Source organism: Anolis sagrei, chromosome 6 (assembly GCF_037176765.1).
Source record: "Anolis sagrei isolate rAnoSag1 chromosome 6, rAnoSag1.mat, whole genome shotgun sequence".
Taxonomy (NCBI): domain Eukaryota; kingdom Metazoa; phylum Chordata; class Lepidosauria; order Squamata; family Dactyloidae; genus Anolis; species Anolis sagrei.
Window position 1 is genome coordinate 87,435,264 of NC_090026.1, and position 25,846 is coordinate 87,461,109.

The window sequence follows — 25,846 nt, forward strand, 5'->3', positions numbered from 1 at the left end:
AACATTTTTGCAAGCCCACTTACAAAAATGTATGTATATTGCCTTTCTCAGCCTGCCTTGAGAGTTGCCTGCGGGCTGAGAAAGGCGGTATACAAATATAGTAAATAAATAAATTGTATCAATAAGCCTACAAGCTTAAACGTCTATGCTAGTTTACTTTTTGAATCATCTGAAGTGTTCTAGGCAAAACTGTCATTATTGTAATCATGCTTTGAAAGTATGCATTTTCATTTGCCTTCCCTACAACCATACATTATTGTTTTTATCACTGCTTGGGTTTTTTAATGGTCACTGATTTATTTCAATTTCTGGTATTTTAATGACAAATATTGTGGTATGGGAGGAGGTCCATGAAGGTGACATCAACTCTAATGACAGCCTTGTGTCTATATGTATCCTGTGAATCTAGGTTCCAGGCTTTGGAATCCTTTGGCAAAGCTCTCAGTGATTCCCTCACTAATAAGTCTCAGTTGTGCCCTCTTCACTCTTACACATTTTCTTACATTGTCATCTTGAGCTCAGTTTACACAACCTCCCAGAAAGCATGACTGACACCTCTTCTCCTTGTTTTTCTCCCTTTTAACTTGCTTAGAAGACGTGTGTAATTGTAAACAGGAATAGGGGAAGAAAAGGAGCAGCAGAGCCAAGCGAGTGGAACCAATGTGGCTGATTGGGCTTTATAAGCTTCCCAGCAATGCTGCTCTATTTTCCAAATTAGATTATCAAAGTATAAGTTTTGCAAACTCGGTAAAATAAATTAATACTGATAACTGACAACACAAAACCAATATCCAGAAACAAGGTCAACTTCTTTCCTCTTTTAGACTAAGATTAAATAAGCCTTACATAGTTTCCTGTATTAAAGGAGGAAATAATATTGAAAAATAACACAACTAGGGTATAAACAACAGAAAAATAAAACATCCCAGTTTAATATTCCAGACATCTTCACATCCTGTCCTGAGAAAGGGAAGAGATTTCAGCTGGATGTTAGGAAGAACTTCTGATGGTAAAAGCTGTTTGATAGTGGATTATGTTGCCTTGGAGGATGGTGATGTCTCTTTCTTTGGAGATTTTAAAATAGAGGCCGGATGGAGTGCTTTGATGGTATATTCCTGAAAGGCAGAATGAGGTTGGACCGGATGGCTCTTGTGGTCTACTTCAACTTGTGATTCCTTATGTCTGGGAACTTGGACCAAAAGCCTCAATAAGATTGTTAAGAGGCGAGAAAGCTCATCGGATAAAATACAATTTGTTGTTTATAAATTGTCTTGAAAATGCTCACAAGAAATAAGCAGGATATAATTTTTAGAAACTGCACCTAAAAGAACAGGATATCAATGCAAAGTACAAGTAGAGAGTATTTCTCAGTTGATGATTAGAAAATAATATTTAAAATGGATTGAACAACCCATTTATTCTTATGTAGTTCTCAGTATTGATTATTAAAGTTACATTTTTAAATTGATCAAGTAGTACTATAAAAGACTAACTGTGAACATGCACAGAATGAGTTTTCTTGACAATTGAGTAAGCATATTTTATCTCTAGATTAAAGACTTTGGGCTCATTTTCATGATCATATCCTGTGAGTTCATTCCTGGCTGTCTTCATGTCCAGTAGGGTATCATGGGATAAACTGGTTTAATCCAATTTAGCTTTGCATTAAAGAAAAATCAAGGGATGCACTGGAGTTTACCTGCAGTGTGGGCAGCAGGATTAGATCTGATTTGGACTAGTTCAGTGTCCACACAGAGTAGTGCTGTCATCCCCCTTTTTCCTGTGTTCATTAATGCAGGGGGAAAAGGATAGATTGTGCCCTCATGCCCACTATTGCTGCCCCCAGTAACAGAGCTCTATGTCAGCTTCTGGCAGAAGTATTGTGCTGACATCAGTAGAGGTGCTCACACATTTAAGACCTCTAGAATTAAGCACAAGAGGCTTGGAGGAAGGCCATGTTTTGCGTTGGGTGGATGAGGAAGAGGCATTGGCCACAGCTGCCAATGCTTCTCCCTGTTCCAGCCTAAATGCAAATTAAAGATACACTTTTCCCACCTCTTATGTCACTGGATGGCCACAGAGGAATTCATTATCCAAATTAAGGAATTTATCACACAAGGCAGGCAAATCATAATTACAGCAGGATAGCAGTGTTGTTCTCCAGGACATATATATGACATTGCTCCTTTCCCACTGTTTTTTTTTTTTTGAGTTATAACCAATTTTATTACATAAAATTTAAACTCCTGCCACATTTATTTTTCTGCGGTTTGCTCTGGCATGCTTCTAATGATGTCAGAATCACCTGGATCAATGATGGCCAATGTGCATACTCTGTAGTACTTTCCACAAGCTGTACCCAATTCAATATTCCCACTGTTCTTTCAGTTAGAAAAGGTGTGGAAAGCATTTCTTTTGCACAAGTAATCCATTCATGACTCCCTTTGGAAAAGAAATGCCTTACAGTGGTTTCTCAATGAAAGAATGGCGAGCAAGAAGTGACATCATGTGATATGTCCGAGCCAAAGATGCTGTTAACCTGCAGTAATTGCAATTTGATTGCCTTGTGTGATAAACTTCTATATCTACCTAGATTTTCTATATCTTCTATATCTACCTAGATCTTAGCTAGATTTTATCTGGGAATTCAACTGCTTAAGCTGCTTATATACATAAGCCATTACAGAATTTTTTGCCCTTGTTTTGTACAAAGGGAACTGTGGCCTCTTCTCCATAAGTATGGGCCAAAGCATACAAATGACATACTCTAGACACATTATATTGCACTTAGCAATTTTTGTAAAAAAAAGGAAAAAAAAGAAGAAGAAGACCTCCACCACATTTTAATAAGGTCTGGTAAATTTCTATATTCTTGTCTTCTCAATATTAAGAGGAGTTTACTTTTCCCACTGCTTTTCATTATCTATAGTATAGAATTATGAAGATTATGAAATGAATCTGTTCTTAATATAGCAAAGAAGTTTGGGTTTTTTTTTAGAAATCCTGGAAAGAGCTCATATTTCAAATATGGCAGGCAAATATAATTGAAAATGATATCTAGGGGAGACTCAATAACACATAGAATCAACATGCAAACAACATAAAACTTTGACAACAGACGGATTAAGATTTGATCACATCTTAACATTTTAATATCTCAAGATGTGTCAAAACATATTAGTAGCTAAACATGCAGAGGTAGCAATGGAACATGCAAATACACAACTTTATCCATGCCAATTCAGCTGTACACCCTTAAAAAATACATTTCAGTTCCTACTGGAACTCATAAGAGGCATTTCTGTTTCAAAAGGGAATTGGATTTGGCCACTAGGTGAGGGAGGATGTTTATAGCACAGAACTAAGCTCATCATATTAAAATCAGACAACCATACCTGACAGATTCCAGACTTGTTTGATAATCTTGTGATTACCTGAAAGAACAACAAATAGAGGAAGTAGCAAATTCCAGAATCTGCAAATAGCGGCTCAGTAGCACGTTTAGATGGTGGGATCATGTAAAAAGGGAAATCTCACATCAAATGTTTTTCATGTCTTTCACAAAATTAGTTGACAAAATATTACAATAGAAAGTGGATTGCCAAAAATTATGTCACTAACTGGACTTCTGCATTCATCTGTGTTATCAAAGCCCTCAGTTTTTATACAGGTTAATTTCAATAAGAAGATGCACTGGGATAGTACTCCAAGAAAATAGAATAAAGTAATGGAATAACAGGCTTCATACTCTGTGCATCTGATCCTTGTGGGGTATCTTGCCTAGTTTTTTTAAAAAAAGATTTTGGCATAACATGTATAGTTGTGTCCATTCACTCCTCTGTTTTCTTATTTTGTTTTCCATTAATGAGTCACATTGCACATTATTTGGCTCCACTAACATGAAAAAAATACATAGTGAATTTTATATGTTGTCTTGTTTGCATCTTAATAAAAAAATAAAAGTGTTTAGTAGTGAATTCATAGGTATTGCTGTAGGATCAAAATTGAAACTAGAGAGATTCTAGATTGTTTGGAATTGAGATATCAGACAATGGTCCATCTTACCTTGGCACCAGCTGATCAGATGGTCCCAAACCAATATATGCAAAAACCTGGTTATCTAGATAGGAGCAAAACTAATTGATACCTATAATGATACTTTGGGGAAATGAATTTTAAAAATGCTCTCGTTGTTTTGGTTTACTTGATATATGTTTCTTTTAGTTATGTCTTGCTTGTTGTTTGATCCTCCACAATAGTATTGTGAGATTTCCAAGAAAAACTATCTGAAGTTGTAGATACTTTCCCAAACAGATCTACTGAAGTTCTATGTTTTCGCCATTCATTGCTACTTCCTCTTAAATGCATTGGCTCATACCAGGAGGCTCTTTCATAGGGGAGGGCTCTTCATCTGGTGTCTTTGTTTTCTCCAGGAATTTTTTATCATGCACCTTCCACTTAACCGGCCCTCAAGCTTCTATTCCACACATACTTAACATAAGGAATTTTGTGTAGATGTATATAGTACTCTAGTTTTCAAGTCACACCAGCAGCAATGTCTACTGCGGCTATAGTTATCTTAAAAGGTTTATTTCAATGTTTTTGAATTTGATTGACAGTAGTGCACATTTTATTTCTGGTTCTCTTAGCTATATTTGTCTACTGGGAAGTAAGTCCCACAAAATTCATTAATCTGAACCCTCAAGAAAGCACACATATACCGGATGTAAGCTTTTCTTTGTCTCTACATAGGAAGTGCCATTCTATCAAAACAACATCCACCAAACTGTATCAGAATGTAAATTAATAGTAATCTTTGATACTTTATAATAATAGCTTATCAATATTAATATGTCTCTGAAAATGTCTAAATGAAGCTTAGTTAATACAAGTGAAGCATTGGGATAAAGTCTGAAAATGAACATCTTCAAAATAATATCCTAAATTAATTTGACTTTCTATGAAGGTGACATTTGTATGTGTTTTCTCCGGTTTCTTCTTTTGCCCCTGCAGACGCTCCTTTGTCTCCAAACAGACAGTAGTCACACAGACACAAAACAAGGACACAACAGACTCAGTAAACAGTAGGAGATTTAAAGAGTGAGGAATTCACATAACCATGGTTACGCCTTTTTGCCTCTGCCGCTGAGTATATTTAGTATCAGAAAAATTAATTATGAGAAAACCCAAGGAGCTGCCCTCATTTCTAATCTCCTAAAGACCTTTTCAAATGTGATGGCCATGGTAAGTTGCCATACTTTCTCCTAGGAAAGAAAGTCAATTTAAGTAAGAGGTTGGTTAAAAAAGAAATCCAAAGTCAAGCAAATATAATTTTAAATCCAAGCTTTTTCTCGCACACTAGAAAAAGAAAGATATGAAACAAATATCCTTAAAAGAAAGGTATGAGACAAAACATTCAAAAATCAAAACTAACAAACGCTCACTCTTTCTAACCAGTAATGCTTTTCATATAACTAAAATGTGCAACAACTCACCAGTGTAGAAAATTAACTCTTGAGTGTAAAACTAAGGGCTTTTACATTTACATATCAAATGTAAGCCCTTGGATTTAGTGATAGATGTATTAATGTCTCCCCTTCCTGTATGAGTCAAACGATGCTCTGCTAATTCTTTTTTTACCCCCCTTGGTGAAATGGCAATGTGAGAATGGATGAGGAAGAAGATGTGATTTAACTTAGTGATCAAGTGCTAATATGAAGGCTTTTAAAAAAAGCCAGAATGAAATGAAAGATGCACTGACTAGCAAGTGAATTCCAGAGTTTTGGCTTGTCCTCTTAAAAATAAAAGTATGGAGACGTTTTTTGGGGGGAAAATATAAAAATAAAAAAGACTTTTAAAAAGATTCAGAGCTTAACATACAACTGTAAACTGATGGAATGTCCAAAGCAAGGCAATTAGATATGCCCACAACGAACATTGCAGACCATGTCACCAAATGAAACAAAACAAACCTGTTTTTAGAACCACATTATTCGGGTTTTTAAAAAGTGACATGGAAAATGTATCAGCATTTGTAAAGGGAAACCACAAGAAATGACAAGAGGTAGCACTAAATGTTGCAGAAAGGTATGGCACAAATAATTCAAAATGAACCTTTTCTTAATGTGGTCTCAGTTTTCACTAGGTTCAACATTTCTCTAAAAGCTACCCTAGGAAAACCAGAGTTTGCCAGAAATTCTGGAGTATTCTGCAGTTTTGGGGTAGTCTAGACAGTTGAATTGATTCCAGTTCAGACTGATCCACTGTCCAGATGGGGCAGCACAGAAAAAGAGCTTTGTCCAGTTTCCTGGTCATTGCAGATACCCTGTTCTGATACCACCCCCTCCATTTCAGTTCACATGGCTCCTTGGCTGATGTGAGAATGGGATGCCCCAAATGGCCAGGAGTTCAGATGAGGCTACATGCCCAACTGAATGCAATGGTGGCAACGTGGAATGTGAGGTAGAAATTCAGTGGGACTATGGGACTGGTCTGGCATTGGCCTGATTGACAGTGATTGCCAACATAGTATCACATCTGGTTTAGCTGGGTGCATCTGGCCTGGAGTTATGCACAGGAAGTTTGCCTTTGCCAAAGTTACCTAAGAGTTTCCATGGCTGAGTGGGATTTCAACCCTGGTCTCCTCAGAGCCCTGTCCCACCATTCAGATCACTACACCTCATGGACTCCATTCCCCTCACTTCTCACCATCCTATCGTAATTTATGGTTCTTCCCATCAATCACGCCACGTGATCTATTTCAAAGCTTAATCAAATAATTTGAGAGATTAATCTGCTAAAAAAAATGATATTTTGGATGGACACTTTTGGTTATATATGGCTTTAATTTTTTTGTATTTATGGTTATATTTCTTTGTTATATTTTTTCATGTCAGGAGTGACTTGAGAAACTGTAAATCACTTCTGGTGTGAGAGAATTAGCCGTCTGCAATGACGTTGCATAGGGGATGCCTGGATGTTTTACCATCCTGTGGGAGGCTTCTCTCATGGGAAGCTGGAGCTGACAGACAGGAACTCACCCAGCTCCCTGGATTCAAACCGTTGACTTTTTGGTCAGCAGTCCAGCCAGCACAAGGGTATAACTCTTTGCATCACCAGGGGCTCCTGTTATAATGAGCATATATTATATTGATTTTATTTCCCTCTTAAACTGAATATTTTGTATGCTTTTTTCCTAACTCCCTTAAGACTTGTTTGATGTTGGGGAGTGATTAATTTAATGAATGCATGGACAAGAGGATCTCCCCGCCCCCTCAACTTGTAACACAACTTGCATATCCATGAATTATTTCAATTTGGGAGAGACAGTCCCAGTTAATTCTCTGCCATCCCACTTTTTCAACTGCTTCGAGAATGGCCTTGTTTTTTTTCTTGTCCTTAATTTGCTGCAAACTGAATTTAAAATGAAAACAAATTTACACACAACCCAGAAAGAGAAGAAGAAGGAAGATAATCTTTCCCTTCCTGATAGATTCAGGGTAAAAAAACACCCTACTGCAGTTTCTCATAGCTTGTATGTTCTTCCTCATTCATAACTTTTACCCTCCTAATCACATTCTAATAGTCCTTGGTCACATGTGTCCCAATATTTATCTGTGAGATGTTGGAAGGTATGAACTAGCAGTTTATGGGATACTGAGTAAAACTTCATTAAGAATTGTGAGAGCTAGGACATACACTTTCCATTTCATTCATCGGTTAGTAAACTGGATAAAGGTACACTGCATGTCAATGGAGAACGTCTGAGTGTTCAGCTGCTTTAAGATTTACCAGGGTTATTAATACTATGGTATTAAGTAGCTGGCCTTATTCTGCATCTACAGCATTCTGATCTCCGTGTATGTCAGGCAAGTAGGTTACAAAATAATGGCTTGAGGATATGAAAACTGTTCATTTCCAGAGCAGCCGGAGTTGCTGTTCCACCCTCTAGTTATTGATTGGTTGAAGGCACAGCCAAGGTACAAGGGCACGGATAGAGCTTTACATTTTGCCAGTGGTACAATAAGACCTTTTGTTCTCAGTTTTTCAATATTTTGAGATGAATGGATGCAGAGTTGTAGTTACAAGAGTGGAAGGAAATGAGAGCACTGTCTCCAAATAAGAATAACTTTGCCTATTTCTTTGCTTCTTGTGTCTAAAATGTATTTCTAAATACTCATTTGATGATTTTATGTTAGAAATTTAGACAGTAAATGAAAATGTCATTCAGAAGCAGCAAAAATAATATTGTAGCTACAGCCCTGGTGGGGTGTCTATTTCATTATTGTGCCTGGCTTTTATTAATGCTGATGTTCATTGTTGTGTTTTTTAATCTTGTGACTTGTCCTGAGATAATTTTTATCCCCTAAAATATCTAAAAGAAGAAATAATACCATTATTTTATATCTAATATGAATGCTTTGTTCTTTTCTGAGCATGTCGAGTTTCCATATGCTTCAAAAAGTAAAAACACAAACTAAGCCTTTAGAAAAGGATTTGCACTCAAATTGAAATGCTAATATGCTTAGTATTAAGAAGTACAAAATTCTGTTTGTGAATGTTGGTAATATGAATGTAGATCAAATGCCATATGTTTTGTTCCTAGGGATTTTTCTGCGTGGTAATGGAAATACATGAGCATATAACAAGAGATTACTGTATCACCTAAAAGCTTAGTGACTCATACATGTTCATCTCTTTCTGCTTTACTTTGAGCAGAAGCTTTTTTTCTGAATGAAATATGTAAATCCGTAAATTGCATCCCTCTGAGACAAGTGCCATCTGAAGGACCTCTTCGGTCAGTTATAATTGTTAATGTATCTAACTTCAATAATTGAATATAATACTCTCAAGACAATTGCTCATTCCAACATTGTCTGAATTTTAATTTTTCACTTCATCACCTTGCTCTCTCTGCACTGCTGTAGTCTATGTTCTCTTTTCTGCCCTTTTATGTATCTCTGGAGGGCTGCTGTAAGGTTATGCTTTCCTCCAGCACTCTTTTACTACTAGCAGAAATAGCTATGTAAAACAACAAGTACAAAAAACATAGGTTGCCTTTTGAGTTAGTAGACTTAATATTACTGTAACAGTGTCAGAAAAGTCAAGTCCCATAGAACAACTATTACGAAGATATAGAACAGCAACAACAACAACAACAACAAAACCAGCAAGGAAAACTCACAGCAACCCAATCATAGAAAGGTTTAATGGAGTCTAGCTTTCCACTCTTATCCTTAGTGGTGCATCTGATCACAGAGGCCATCTCCAAGAATCATGGTGGAATTGTGATGTGCTTCCTTCATTCTCATTGACCATAGAGAGCCTTAATGGAAAATTAATTTGATATTTGTGCTCATGAGAAATCCTTTCAAAAATTCTGGCCTGGAGAGGGTAGGAAAGGAAAATTTCTATCATTGTCATGTGTCTCCAAGTTGAGTATACCACGGTATGCTATCATAGGGTTTTCTTGGTGAGATTTATATAGGGAATGTTTGCCTTTGCCTTACTCTGAGTAAGAGAGAGTGTCACTTGTCCAAGATTATCCAACAGGCTTCCACAATTGAGAAGGAATATGATTCCTAATATCCCTAAGACTTAGTCTACCATTGAAACAACTACACCATGCCAGATCTCAGGATTTCAATGCACACTTTTATATATGCCTTTAAGGCAGAAGTGAGGAATCTGTACATCTTCAGATATTGTTGGAGAACAGCTCTCTAAACCCTGTCCATTCAACATGTTGGTTGCATCTAATAAGAATCTAATAAACCAGAGGGGCTACAATTTTATCACTTGTAAGCAAAAGAGTGCGATTTAAGTTATTTCATCTCCCTCAAGCCTCACTTGAGAATTAATAAACTGTGAATCTGGTTTTGATTAAGAAAAGGATTAAACACTATATTGCCAGTGCCACATCTGCTGTCCAATTAGGAGTCTTAAGGAAATGCTTTAAATTAAAGCAATCTATAAACCCTGTCTAGTTTGCTTTAAGAAAGGCATTTTACAGGCAGTTTAATTAAGATTAAAGGCAAAATGGCAGATATGGATTTAAAATAAACATGCTATAAAAAGAAGTATTGCAGTACTCAGTAACCTGACATTTGTGAGTCAATAATATTGCAGTATGAAGTTTCTTCAGAAGTGTGCTGTACTTGAAAATGATTCAACCATAGCTCTTGCATATATTTCATAATTTGCACCCTCTTTGGTTGACCACAAAGAGGTATGGGATTCTTTTAGGAAGGAAGGGAGCAAGTGAGTAAGTCAGCAAGAATGGAAAGAATGAAGGAAAGCAGCTGTGGTATGAGTAGCAGTTTAATGCAGAGAAAGTGCAACTCTGAAAGACGTTTGCAGCAACAACAGTCTAATGGTATATTTTTCCTGTTCGCCCACTTGGGTTCATATTATAAGAGGAAAAACTGAAAGGAAAAAATGCCATTCTTAGCATCCAGAAGACAGACCTATCTTGTGCAGAACACTATGAATTGTTTATCTCTCTTTAAAACTGAAAATCCCTTGAATAGGGATTCTTTTTTACCTTTTGGGCATTAATTCCTTAACACTATTACATAAGTGCCTGATTACTTGATACATGCTTTCTAGTCCTCTAGCTCAATAGTTAATGAATTTTATTTGGACCCAATAGGATCACATGCTGTATCATTTTGCATCATCAATATCATTCTGATGTAGCTCAGATTTCTCTGACACATATTTTCAATCTCCATGTACAGAAATACTGATATTCCACTTAAATGTTTTGTTAGTACTGGTAGTGGTGCAATAAATAAAAGAGCAATTTTAGTTCTATGTAAACAAAGTATTCATTTTAACTGAACATGGTGTCTGCTAAGATAGATCTCTGTTTCTTCAAGCAAGCCATCTTTTTCTGAACAATCTGACAGATATTGATAGTACAGAACTGAACTGAAGGCAGAGGAGACATCCTTTCCTCTGAGATTTTCATCTTCCTTTGGGACTTCATTAAAGTTTGTAGAACGATACAGCAGGCCTGTGAGTCATTCAGGTTGCAATGATGCTTGGTGGTAGGAGATGAATTAAATCTCACTGTAGCAATGGGGGAAAGGTGTTATCATTCTGTTTCTGGGAGAACAGAGTAGTAATCTCACTGTGTGTCATCTAACAAATTAGTTCATGGTTATGATATCACATCCCAGAGCAAAATAGGAGAGAGCCTATTGGGGCACCTGAGTCTGCTGGCAGAATTTGCAAGTTTCACAATAGGAAAATTCAGCAGTGAGCTCTTGGGAAATTAACTCTAAGACTTGCTATAAGCTTAAAAATATAACCAGTTCTGCTTTTCAATGATTTATTACTTATATGTTGTGTCATTTCCCCAACTCTTTCCAACTAGTTCTCAGAGTTCTAACTAGTCCTAACAGGTTAAGCCTTGGAAAAATGCCCAACTGTAATAAAATTCCAGGTGCAGATCTTGAATGGCACTAGGATGTGTAACATTCAAACAATTATAAACCAACAATGTCATTGCTAATTCAATTTGCCACTCTGCCAGTAATCCATGTCAAGAATGAAAGCTGAGTGAAATGAGGTTTCCTAGGCAATCACATAGCTGCATTCTGAACAATCTGCAATGGACAGAGAATATCTAATGAAAGACCCCTCACAGAGATAATTGCAAAACAAAACAGAATAAAAAAATTTAAGCCTACAGTATTGATACATGGGACTATTGAGAAAAGATGGTAAATCTGCATGTCTGTGTATCCTTTTTTTAAAAGGAGAACTTTTCTATTTGCAGCCTTAAACTATCCAAATAATCCACAGGGAAAACAGCACAATAATGGTGCTACACTCTGAGAACACACATCACTGGTTTCTGATAACACTGCCAACCACCTGGGCATTGGTGTTTCAATCAGCATTATCAGGCTTTCTTGAAGGAGTCATCTCATCTTGCCATTTTCTGACTCTCCTCTAAAAGGTACAAGTTACTGTCTGTATTTTCCACCCACCAGGAACCTCAAATGCATTTAATAATAAAAGGTTAGAACTAGACATTCTTCCCTTCTAAAGTAGGACATTCTATGTTCTCATTTATAGTAATCATTTTCACACTTGGCATTCATATGTTGTGAATGTGAGAGAAAACGCTATTAAATTATATGGGTCTTGCTTCTCAGTAGACATGTATTACCTGAAGAACAATAATGCAGCGTCATAGAAATTAGATGTCTACATAGAATGGCAAAAAAGGCAAAAAAGAAAAGGAGAAAAGGGACACAGAAACAAAGGAACAGTAAAACAAAGTGATTGTTTCAATTGGCTTAAATTCCATCTTTTTAATATATGACTTAATATAAGATTAACTATGTTTGATTATTGTTCAGCCTTGTATATAAGATAGAGGAAGCATCAGAAATGCAAGAGCAATTCTTGGGCAGAAAAGCCATCATAATAAGATTATGAATATTATACGGATCCAATGAAAATTCTGTTTAATCCTGGATATTGTATGCATCTAGTGAAAAATTATTAGATGACCTGTTTTTTTTTGTGAGCATTATAATGAAAATAAAAGCACCCTGGTAAACTATAGGGAATGTAATGAAATGTTAGTTATCATTAATGGTGAATGTCACGCAATATTAAATTCCCCAAGTCATTTTTATTCACTGTAGTCAATTCTGCATAAAGAAATAATATGTTTCTCTCATGTACAAATGTCTTCAAATATAACTAATGGATTTAGGCCCCTAGTACACGGTTTTATAAAATCCAGATTATCTGCTTTGAACTGGATTATCTGGCAGTGTAGACTCAGATAATCCAGTTCAAAGCAGATAATGTGGATTTTCTGTCTTGATATTCTGGATTCTATTGTAGTGTAGAAGGGCCCTCAATCAGTAGATCCAGGAGTGTGCAGAAAAAAGAGAGTAACACCATGTAGGGTTTGTTCCATGATTTAAATTCCATGGAAGATTACTCCTAGGAAGCATATAATATTGCTTGCATCCCACTAGCAGTTGGAAAATTGACCAATCTGCTTTAGGCATGAAATGAAACTGGCTTTTTGATTTCTGACACAATTGAGATGAAAATGATTTGTCAGGAAGAAAACTAGATTTCTTTGTGCATCTGCCCACGCCCTCTCGGTTTTCCTCTATCACCATGTTGATATACATGCATTTATCACCATGGTGTAATTTGAACTTTGCTCCCAAATATGCAAAGTTCTAGGCTATTTCTTTTCTTAATTAAACTAGGTTTTAAATTACATGTGTCGTTGTGAAACTTTAGTGAATGCTGGAAAAATTATATGATAAGCTGGTATTTTCTTAGAACCAGACCAAAGTATCAGAACTAATGCATTTATTCTTTCTTCTGTCTATCTGGAGTATATGAAGTATATATAATGGAAGATCACATAAGAAATAAGATGGAGGAAAAAATATCAAAGCATCTGTTTGCAATTTTGCCGGGAGATCTATTGATCTATCTAAACTGCTACCATGATTGGAGAAGTTAGTTGATACGTCTGGAACAATATCCACCAATCATATTCTGTGCGATTGGTTGATGTATCTTTGTTTCCATAGATCTGCATATGGCATAACTTTTCAAATCAGGATTTCTGAAGAACATGCATATGTTGTTGGCATATATGTACCATGAAAACGTGTTGTGGATTTAAGTGGTGACTATAGTAGCTTCCTGTTAACTCTGAAACACATTAAATATACTTATTTACTTTGACCAAATGTTTTTTGAAAATATGTCCTCTTTACAAATGCCTGAGAGAAACCTAGATAATAGGAAGTCTGACAGAAAAATATATAATCAAAACTCAGAACAGATAGCCAGATCTGAGATAAATTTGGTTTCTCACATCACGGCATCTGTTTCACACATCTGAACACAAAAGTATAAGGTAAGCGTCCAATACATTTGCAATGTCACTTGGATTCCCAGGCCCATAACAACTAATATATAAAATGAAAAACACTGGCTTGAAGGTTCTAAAATCCGCCTCCTAAATTACAAGGTAGGAAGTATTTCAGCTTCCCCTTCACTTCCCAAGTGAATCTTATGATGTAATTCCTTTCTTTGTCTATATCTATATCACTATTACAGTGAGGTGGCTTAATGCTGGCATTGGAATAAATCTTGTAATTAGCCCCTTTCCATGTAATCTTGCTGCTTTAAAATTGCCAGAATGGCTAGGAATACAGCCATAGAAAAGTAATAAATAATACGTTCTTCTGATAATGCCAGGGAGATTACCACAGTAAATTAACACCCCTTTACCATTTTCATCACACAGCTATCTCCTAAGGGAACAGTACAATCAGTAACAGGAATGACTTTAACTGACAGTTTCTAATTTTTAGAACATACTTTTTATTCTTTTTAGGTCCCATAAAAATGCCTAGATTCATGGGAGCACAATGTTTGTTCAAATAGATTAAAAAATAAACAGCAATGCTGGTATGAAAGCCTTCTTGAAGTCTATGAAGCATGCCTTTCAATATTTCCTGCCTAGTGGGTTTGATTGCAAATATAGCTCATATAACATAGTTGTGAGAATAAGCCCCTTCTTGGTCTTGGATGAAGAAGTCTCAAAAGACAACTTATATTTTTATAGGTTTCAAGAGTCCAATCCCCCTGAATAACAATGAAATGGATAGTGAATTTTCTTTCAACACTATTTTGTTTAAGCACATTTAAGTAGAATGTATGCCATATATTTTAATACTACTTTGGATCAATGTCTAATGCAACTGGAAAAGTCTGTGAAAAAAGAAGTACACATGGACACAACCCACGCCGAAAAGAATTATTCATACGAAATCATAAGGTTATAATTGATTTATACTTCACTATCAATAATTCATGATTTTACTGAATTAACAAGTCAAGCACAAGCAGAAATTCATTCTAAAACGAACACAGTACAAGTATTTTTACTCTTATTCATGCAGGTGAATTGCTAAAACACAAGCTCTATTTTTAAAGTTAAGTGTAGCTTCAGTAATTTTAAAGCTACTCACATCACTTTCATGGCCTTCTCGAAGGTTGTATGTGAGATCATGTTGAATTTCTTCCACAAACTTGTGAGCATATTCTGGGTAAAGGTCTAACACTTCAAAGAGTCCTTTGAGAATAATACATTGGAGGTCACAGTAGGTTAGAGCTTTCACATCAGCATTCGTTTTAATCACTTGGTCCTTAATTGAAAGGTTTGCTCCAATTAAATCCCCTTTACCTAATGGAAAATATAAATAAAAGAAAACTATAATACTTTATTAACAAAATCTTTACTTTTTATTGCAACAGAGAACAACTTAAACACATAATACAGAATGCTCAGAATCCAATAGATAAAAGACACATTTTAATTGACAAAGCTTCTGAAAGTAATTTAAGACTAGTATATGGTGAATCTAGGTGAATATTACTAAAAACAGACTCTAAACTAGAGAAAATGTCTATGTATGATAATTTATCTTGATAAGTAGTCATTAGATGTCCGCAGTCTAAACAGCCCACAACTGCTACTTTAATATGTCATGTCTGAGTGTCAAACCACTTATATGGAGTTGAGTATCAGTTCATTTAAGGTCTAAAGAGGTAGCCTATGTTAGTCTATTGTAGCAAAAAAGAACAAGAATCAAGTGGCATCTTAAAGGTTAACAAATCTATGATCACATGGGTCTTATCATCAACCTGTCTACCTTTAGCATTGTTATCCATAGCACTCTTTCTTGCTTTTCGTTCAGTCATGGTAAACATATTGCAGCTGCAATATGTTCCATTATACAGTTTAATTAGATACAGTGTAAATGAATTAAAACCACTTCATTTATGTTTTGTGACTGAAACTGTCATTCTTATGATTTTGTTTTCATTATCGTACCATGAAGCACTCAATTCATAGTCATATCACACATTCCTTGTGTATGAGCCATTTTGTTAATGTACCAAATAATTCTGGTTATTCTTATTCACCTTAAAGGCTCCCAGCCCTTTATCACAGACAGAACTGTCTTTAATGATTTTCACATACTTTCCCATTGTAATATCAATGCTGTGACTAACATTTGTATGGACATATGCAATGTTACATATTCACATCAATGAAAAGAGCTGAATTGTGCATACAAAAAGGAATGATTGTTTTTTTCTGGCTCTTGGAAATTAATGGACAGGAAATATGGATGCACTGTTATGTGCACATAAGAATTTGAACAAAGGTGTCCATAAAGCCAAATAGTCATGAACTTTTTTTTTTCGTGTCAGGAGTGACTCCTGGTGTGAGAGAATTGGCTGTCTGCAAGTACATTGCCCAGGGGACGCCTGGATGATTTTGATGTTTTTATCATCCTTGTGGGAGGCTTCTCTCATGTCCCCGCATGAGGAGCTGGAGCTGATAGAGGGAGCTCATCCGCCTCTCCCCAGATTCGAACCTGAAACCTGTCGGTCTTCAGTCCTGCCGGCGCAGGGGTTTAACCCACTGCACCACCGGGGGCTCCTTTTATAGTCATGAACTAAACTAAGGTAAATATAATCCTGTTTTAGGGCATACATATTTATTTATGTTGTACATTTATAACTTTTAGCCAAAAAGGTGTCTGGATTGCTTATAAACAGTCTATTTGGCAATCCTTGACCCCAGGCTTACAACTAAATGACATATGACATACAAGCAAGAAGAGAATCAGGAGAGAAGAGGGGGAAATGATTCACTAGTGGTGTCCTGTTCTTCCTGACAAGTTTTACTGGTTGGAAAAATCTTTTTTCAGTAGAAAAATGAATGGCAGCAAATATTCTTTCCATTCCTGTTCAGAGAACCACTTCCTTCTTCTCCTTCTCTCTGTTTGTGTGTATGTCTCTGTCTTTCTTACTTTCAGCAACACACAAAAACTTACCTAGGATTGCCAGCACCATGCTGTCTTTTAGAACTTCCATTGAACCTGAGCACACAAAATAGACTGCCTGCAAGGCATCTCCCTGCCGGAGGAGGTACTCCCCAGGAGCACAAAAAGAGGTTTTGATATGCAGAGAAAGAGACCTGAGGCAACCGCGGCTGGCACACTCAAAAAGGGACAGCTGCAGAATCTCCTTGTTCAAGTGCATGGTGATGTCTGAGCGCAGCTCATCTGGAAAGTCCTTTAAAAGCTGCCCAGAAAGGGAAGACAAGTTTCCTATTCAATATCAACAGTTTATTCTTCCACCAAATGGATATGTTTACAAATTTATAATTTCCATATATTTATTTTATAACTTGAATTATACTTAGCACTTCCTATCTTATGTTTGCAAGGGGGTCTTTAGAGGTTCCAGTCCAATTTTCTTGCTCCCCTCTTTTCTTCTTAACCTCTGGAATGTAAGGAGCAGCAGCTCAGCTGTAATTTCCCTCCTGATCTTTTAACGCTCAGGAGCCTTAGTAGCAGTACTTCAAAGAACTATCTCTTGTTTACGAACAGCCCATTTTGTTTACTGTAAAAAGTCTGGAATTTTAGTCCAAAAATCAACCCCAAAATCTGAGTCAACATATTTACAGTTCAATGTAAGTACTGTACTCTAAGTAGATTACCAGAGATCAAGGATTTAGCCTATTCCTGGAGAACCTAAAAGAAGCACTAATTCTCTGTACCCTCTCTATCACAGTGCTGCTTCTGCCTTTTTGAATATCTGGGTGGAGATGGCAGCAGTAGCTTCCAGAGATGGATTCTAGAAGCACTGCTAGCACTTTCCACTCTATGTGGAATGACCCTTGACTTATCCAGATATCAAAATCCATCATTTTGGTCCCAAAACTTGCCCTCAACTTATACATGAGGCCAATTTCTATACAAGTATATACATTAATTCCAACTCATTCTGTTGATTTATGGCAGGCTGCCTTTGACATTTCAATATGAAGAACTGAAACTATGAAAAATATTGTCAAATTTAGAGGTGTCTACAACATTATTCTAATGAGTTATGGTTGCCCCATGTTTTGTTTATAATACCCCCCCCCCCAAAAAAAAATATTTCTAAATCTGTGGTGTGACCACACTTGGAATAATATATAAATTTCTGGTCACTGCACCTAAGAAAAGATATTATAAACCCAAAGAAGGTACAGAAAGGGGCAAGCAAAATAATCATGAGGTTGGATCAACTCCCTTATTAGGAAAATTTACTAATTTTAACTTAGAGGAAAGGGGACATGAATGGAGAAATGGAGAGATGTATAAAATGATATGTGGAGTGGAAAGAGAAAGTGTGCATCTACACTGTGGAATTAATGCAGTTTGACATCATTTTAGCTGCCACAGCTCAATGCTATGGAATCATGGGAGCCAAAGATTTGCAAGGTTTTTAGCCTTCTCTGCTAATGAGTGCTGGTGCATCACCAAATTACAAATCTCAGGATTCCACAGCATTGAACTATGATGGTTAAAGTGCTGTAAAGCTGTATTAATTATACAGTGTAAAGCCAGACAAAATCTCTTTAATAGTACTAGTACCTATGGTCATTTGCTGAATGGCGATAGATCCAGGTCTGATAAATGGAAATGTTTCTTCTTCACAAAGCACATAGTGAATCTCATGAACTCAATCCCACAAGAAGTAGTTATGGTTTGCAAGTTGAATGTTTTCAACATGGGACTGAATAAAATAATGTAAAATGGGGTTATCAATCACTACTAGTTAGGATGTCTATATATCACTTTCAGATGGAGGCCGCAATTGCACTTTTCTCCTGCTAATGGGTCTCTTCTAGGCCATTAGGTAGTGATTGCCAATTATATGAGCAGAATGTTGGACTAGACAGGACTTTGGTCTGATTAAACATAGCTATGTTAGTCATCCTATTGATTGGAATGTGCCTGCTCTATACAACTGTAAAAATATTGAGTACCATTTAAATTATTATAGAAAAACAATGGGGACAGATAAAATATAACCAGGAAAAAAATCAATAAAAGAAAGTATATAATTACCTCATTGGAATCTATTCCATTGTTTACTGACCATGTAGTTTGGAAATATTCAAGCATCCTTTGCTTTAACTGCTGTGGGAGATGATGGACCCTTATAAAGTCCTTCAAATCCTTGGTTCTTGTGTGATAAAGGGACCATCTGGAGTACATCCGTTGAATTATAGCAGTTACATTACCAAACACCAAGGCATGCATCAAGGCTGTAAAAATAAGAAAGTATACTGATGTAGTAAAATATATTACTGTCCCCAAAAATGAAACTAGAGATTCAGTGCAAAACAAAGAACTTGCTTGTTAGTTAAATCAGCAACATGAGATGGGAAACTTATGGTAAAGAATGGATAAACTCAGTTTGATAGCTGAATTCAGTTGGCTACATCCAATAGTTGCTCCCATTTACAGTGAATTTAGTGAATCATTTGAGCAGTTCAATTGATTAGTATTTGATTAATAAGCATTATGCATTTAATGCATGGCTTGGAACCATGTGGCCTTCCAAGTGTGTTAGGCTGTAACTCCTAGCATTGCCCACTATTATCTTGGGGAGCTTCTACAAAGCCACATAATCCAGATCGGAGTGCAGATTAAAGAAATCCAGTTCCACTTTGCCGAGTCTCCACATACACTCTGGGAACTGTGAAAAAGTTCCCAGAGTATATGTGCATCCATAAAGCTCACCTTGTGCCAAATCGATCCAACAGAATGATTTAGAAGGAGAACTTTTGAATACAATCTCAAAAACTCTAATATGGAGTCATTGTTAAGTTTAACGTGGATATCTGAAATCAGTCATGTAGGTGATTTAGGTAAGTGTAATATGTTGTCATGTCAGTATAAGTGAAATCTTAAGTGGTTTGCTGCAGTAGCAGAAAGATGGCAAGAAAACTAGTTAGGTGCCAGTGGGGCAGCTTTCTGCCTTGATACCTAAATTGTCTGTATAGATAGTGTCTAAAGCTATTTTATTACTGATTTCCTTCTTATCTCCACTGTGGCACTACATAAGTCAAATGGATGAAAGCTAAGATATCTTCCTGTGTTAGAGGCTAATAGTGGGTGTTGGGGGTGGGAGAGAATTCATTAAGATCACCTTTAATGATATTCAGATAATTATAGGTGAGTCAATAGGAACTGAATCAGCTCTGTGGTTCATGTTTCCTACAATCAACATGATGTGATAGATCCCTGTGACACAGCTCCTAGCTTTTAAAAAATCAGTGATAATACAAAGTCTGTATACCTTTGTTCACCAATCAAAATGTATGAAACCTGTATCTCAGCTATCCATCAGGTAATTCTTTATGATGAACAACATCTAGTCCCCAACCTCATTTTTGCAAACAGCAATCTCTCCAAAACAGGTCCAATGCAAATATTTATAGATATGCTCCATTTTAAAAATAATTTATTGGATGGAAATAATGTCCCAATATCCACAAACCCACTTAAAATGGGTGGTTTGAGTGGTTCTTTCTAAGCCCTGATGGAAATGGGAGTAAACCAGCTGGTTTTTCAGATGAAAAGTAAATGTGGATGTGACATCATTTCCTTTTTATCCACTCAAGGTGTACCACTGCTACAGTTGCCCAACCTTCATTTAATACCACACATAAGCCTAGCTCCTAGAGCAAGCGTTGAATTAACTGGATTTGTGGAGTTTGGAAATGCTGCATGGCCATTGCTTACTGGAGGATCCTGGGAGCTATAGTTTAAAATATTCTATTACTTTGAGAGGGAGAAGTTGGGGGGAAGGTTCTTACATTTACAGATATTTTCTTTAAATTGTGTTAATGAAAGATAAAGTATATTTTTTTAAAAAAAGAAGGTGTGGGAATGCAGTGTAGATAGTGTAGAAGTACCTGCTGAAAAGCCAACATTAATATTCCATTAATCAATAGCTATAACAATTCTAGTGGTATTGTGAAAAGTGGTATGAAATTTGGATGGGAATAAATTTTGCATACTAAGTTAAATTGCCACACATTTTCAAAACCCGAAAATTTCTTTTCAACTGTAGTTACCTTCAGGCTCCAGGTTTGTTTTTAAAAGGACTTTTTGATTACTTGACTACTTGGATTCCATTCTCATTTGTTTTCAGTTTTGAATTCAAAATGTTTTGTTCCTCATTTTCCTCTACAGAGAAAGCTTGCACCAATGTTGTACAGTTTGTTTTAATATTCGACTTGCTGCATAATATGTTCACTTACCCCCAATCAGCATTGTGCAAATAGAGAAAATCTTTTCAGCATCGGTATTGGCCGACACATTGCCAAATCCAACACTGGTGAGGCTGCTGAGTGTGAAATACAGGGCAGCAATATAGGCACTTCTGAGTGATGGGCCTCCAAATGTATTATTGCCTTGGTATGGAGACTCCAAGCGTTTTCCCAATTCATGAAGCCAACCTAGAGACAAAGAAACAGGGCCCATGGAGAGTAGAGAGTTACTAGAATATAAAACTTCATTTTAGTTATAACTTAAAAATACTAAAAGTCCCAAAAGAGAATTTTATTTATTTTATTCTAAACAGGCTTATATGTATCATCATAAGAAATACCTTGTTGCCCCTGCAATATCTGCTGAGTATTTCTGAGGTTTGGTTCCAGGATCATCTTATGGATATCAAAATCTGTAGATGCTCAAGTCTCATTATATACAATGACATGCTTTCAAGCCATGGATGGTTGAAGGCAAATGAAAGCAGGGACATAGCACTAAATTCCGAAGTCCAACACTTGTATTGATATTTACATGCCCACGGAGGGCTCCAAAAAGAGAGGTTACTGCATTACAATGCTAAATCCTTAAACATATGTCAGGGTTTGAAGGTTTTTTTTTGTGGGAGGGGCAAAAAGCAAAAGCAAAAGAGAGACAGGTTGGGAAGGAGGGAGAAAGAAGATAAGTGAAGCTAGGAGAAGTGATTAGAAGTAGAGAGATACAGCAAAAGAGAGATATAGAGAAAGATGCAAAAAGCCAAATTAGGTAGGAGAGAGGAAGAGAAGGGAAAGGGAAGGCAGAGAGATTAAGTGCAAATACATGTGGGATGAAAAGAGAAGGACAGGAAGCGAGAAGGAAATGAAATGCATTTAGTTGGAGTTTTGGCCAGGGGAGGAAGAAGGAACAGATTTTTTATCCAAGAGTTGGAGAAGATTACATAAAAGGACATGAGACAAAAACACTAAGGAATGATGGAAAACTGATTTTAAGAGGGAGCTGAAGTAAAATGGTACTATGCTTTTTATTGTGGAAATAGGTTCTGTTCCATTATCCGGGCAAACTCCAAAAAAGGGCCTAGACAGAGAAGGATAGTCGATTTTATGGGGGGGAGCTGAAGAGGGGACACCCCCTTTCCCATATCATAAAGAACAGTTGTTTCAATGACAGCACATCGGTGGGGGGAATAGGAAAACAGGGGGAAATGGTTTAACTCCTTCAAACCTTTCCCACTGTTAAATGGACTATCCTTCTCTGCCTAGCATCCTCTTTTCATTTCTACCCAGATAATGGAACAGTACCCAGAAAAGTATTCTTCTTTTCGTTATGATGCACACCTATGAAAGGAAATAATATGTCAGCGTCAACCACATCAGGTAGTGTAAGGAAGGTGAAAACATGTTGAAAAAGCTACTAACCAACAATTGTGTATCACATATTTAGTGACCCTGCAGTAGTTAATCTATCTACAGTGTTCCCTCACTTGTCGTGGGAGTTCCATTCCAGGAGCGCCCGCAATAAGTGAAAATCCGTGAAGTAGGGACGCTTTGTCCATTCGAGTGGGTGGAGGGTTCCTACTTCAGGGCGACCTCCTCTCCTCACTGTCTCTGCTCCTCCTCACCTCAGATGCCCTTTTTTTTGCCAGGCTGGGTGCCCAAGGGGCCTCTGAGGTGGGGAGTGGCGGAAGCAGTGAGGAGGAGGAGGCTGCCATTGAAGAGGGCCCCTTGAGTGCCCAGCCTGCCGAGGAAGGGGCCTCTGAGGTGGGGAGCAGTGGAGGTGGGAAGATGAGTAGGTCACTGCTGAGGCCCTCTTTGGCAGCGGCCTCCTCCTTGCCACCTCTACTGCTCCCCGCCTTGGAGGCCCCTTCCTTGCCAGGCTGGGCACTCAAGGGGCCTCTGAGGCAGGGAGCAGTGGAGGTGGGGAGGAGGAGGAGGCTGCTGCTAGAGGGCCTTGGCGGTGGCCTCCTCCTCCTCACCACTTCTGCTGCTCCCAGCCTTGGAGGCCCCTTGGGCACCCAAACTGGTGAGGAAGGAGTGGGGAGCAGTGGAGGTGGTGAGAAGGAGGAGGCCACCACTGAGACCCTCTTCAGTGGTGACCTTCTCCTCCTCACCACCTCTGCTGCTCCCAGCCTTGGAGGCCCCTTCCTCAACAGGCTGGGCACTCAAAGGGCCTCCGAGGTAGGGAGCAGCAGAGGCGGTGAGGAGGAGGAGGCCACCGCAAAGTAGGGATGCTCCATCCTCGTCCTCTTCACCGCCTCCACTGCTCCCTGCCTCAGAGGCCCCTTGGGCGCCCAGCCTGGCAAGGAAGGAGCGAGGAGCAGCTATACAGAGTTGCCTCACTGCTGACCCTGCGAAACAATGAGTCCACAATAACTGAACCACGAAGTGGTGAGGGAACACTCTATATCCTTCAGTATTCTCATTGGGCCCAGTCCCAACTGTGATACAGCAATCAATCCAAAGCAGTCTGCAGCAGCAGTGACCCACAACAACAACAAGAAAGACTACAAACGTATTATACATTTTTCTTAAAAAGCACCTTCTACCAGAGATTCCTTCTCCCTACTTTGAGGACTGGAGAACAGGCTCCATATTCTGATCTCAAGTATTATTCCCATATTGTCATCACATGTGAGTATATGTGTGAAAGTGTAGTCCTGGCCTAAACCATTTAGGATTTAATGTGCACCTCAGCAACTTTCACTCTAATAGTACATAATGAACAGAAGAATGTATAGTAGGCTCCACAAAAATTCATGTCTTCTGGAGCAGGAGCTATACCTTCTGATTCTCTGGCTATTCCTATATCCATATTTTGTATAAAAGAAAAGCATTAGAGAGAAATAGAAATAAAGTGAGGGATGTGTCTGAAATGCAACTCCTTGGAAATAGGTGCGCTCACCAGGTTATATATGTTCTTCTTATTAAATACACCATATACACTCATGTAGAAGTTGACGTTATGAGGGTAGGTTTTGATACCCTGTGGATAAGTCCAGGGTCATTTTACAGAGAGTGGAAGGCATTAATGCTGTCAGAAGGGGCCAACAACACCTGACTGCCACTACAATTTCCCCTATCAAAAATGCCAGAAGCTATGGGGGAGAGAGTAGAGTTTGGTACTTCTGTTACATTCTCCCAAAACAAACTTGCTCTCATCTTTTGCCACTCTATTTAGAGATGGCTCCTTTTTTTATCAGGGTTAAGGTACTGAATTCACATTGGCCCAGGTTTAGGGGATGATTTTTTAAACTCAAATTTCTACACTACACATGAGTATGTAGGGTAAGTAATTTACTAACAGGCAGTGTGACTTAATAAACTGTGTAGCATCAGCATTTATGTCTTTTAGAACAGCTTTGTCATGATTTTATTCCTACAGCTCCTACTTTCTGAAAGCTCATAACTAACTAAATTTGATAGTTCGATCAACTGTGAAATACATTAAGGCGTAAGAATGTATGAACACTAAAAACAGAGACTGCTGAGTTCTGGCCTTGAGATGGACATCTTTGGGGACAAAATTATGCACATAACCCCCTGCCAAGGACAGCAGTAAAGGCTTCAGAAGCACACAAGGCAGGCATGCAGCCGGAGGGGGGGGGGGCTTGAGGGGCTTCAGCCCCCCCCCCCGAAATTCTCATGGTGGTTCGCGAAAAGGCCTTACTGGTGCATTATTTAAACTATGTTTATTCATATCATGATCTGATCACCATACTCAATATATCTCATATGCATGGGGGTATTGGGGTAATGATACAAAAGGTTTGCTAGGCTAGACCCTCTTTCACTCAGACTCAGCCCCCCCAAACCCCCCCTGAAAAAAAATGTAGCCCCCCCCCCCCCCCGAAACGAAATTTTGGCTACGGGCCTGACACAGGGCTAGAAAGGATAAGATGAGCAAAGGCCATCCCATAGTAAAGTGGTTCTGGACATTACAATATAACAGGCTATGTTCATAATTTCCTGCATTCCTATGTCTTTATTCCCTTGTATGGGACAGGCCAGTGGGATTCATTGATTTAAACTAATGGTTCTGAGACAGAGGACCCATCTACACATAATTAGGCCTAATTAGAATAGCCATATCCTGGACACACCCCAGGGGCTGCTATATAGCCTGTGTCCATCCTGCAGTGATGGCAGAATGGAGTCCAGATGATGCAGTAGGGCCCCACCAGACTATCTCCTTATCTGTGCTGCCTCTGTTGCTGCTTCCACACAGCCACATAGCTGCAGAGGGCTCCTGGCCATTATTGGGCACTTTTACTAACATCAGCAAAGGGACATGCATGACAAATAGGGGGAACAAACTGTATTGTAAGCTGTCTTGAATCCCTATGGGGAGAAATGTGGGGTAGACATAAAGATGATGATTAACAACAACAGCAGTAGCAGCAGCAACAACAACAACAGAATAACTTTGGTGCTCTGTGGCTGTCTGCCATGATGATGGGGGGCATAGGACAAATTAATCCCCCTTTCCCTGTGCCAATGAGCAAGTTGCATGACTGAGGGTAGCCAATGAGCTAAGGATGGGGCACAAAAAGGAAGAAAAGGTGGAAGAGGAAGGACAAGGGTAGAATCCCTTCTTCCTCTGCTCCAGTAAAATCGTATTCTCAATCCATCCACCCCACTCAGAGAGAAGAAAACCAG

General features: G+C 38.0%; 1 protein-coding gene across 3 annotated transcripts in view; it reads right to left on the minus strand.

The window, feature by feature from the left end:
* The window catches only part of KCNH8 (potassium voltage-gated channel subfamily H member 8), a 187,510-nt gene that overhangs the window by 22,360 nt on the left and 139,304 nt on the right, over positions 1-25,846 (minus strand). The window contains exons 8-12 of one of the 3 annotated variants that reach the window (XM_060781954.2): positions 21,185-21,382; positions 18,981-19,180; positions 16,914-17,163; positions 15,036-15,250; positions 3,396-3,434 (exon numbers count right to left, since the gene is read on the minus strand). In XM_060781954.2, coding sequence (XP_060637937.2) covers positions 3,396-3,434; positions 15,036-15,250; positions 16,914-17,163; positions 18,981-19,180; positions 21,185-21,382 — 902 coding nt within the window. Of the gene's footprint in view, positions 1-3,395; positions 3,435-15,035; positions 15,278-16,913; positions 17,164-18,980; positions 19,181-21,184; positions 21,383-25,846 lie in introns of all 3 variants that reach the window. The other 2 variants (XM_060781953.2, XM_060781955.2) reach the window with 2 other exon arrangements.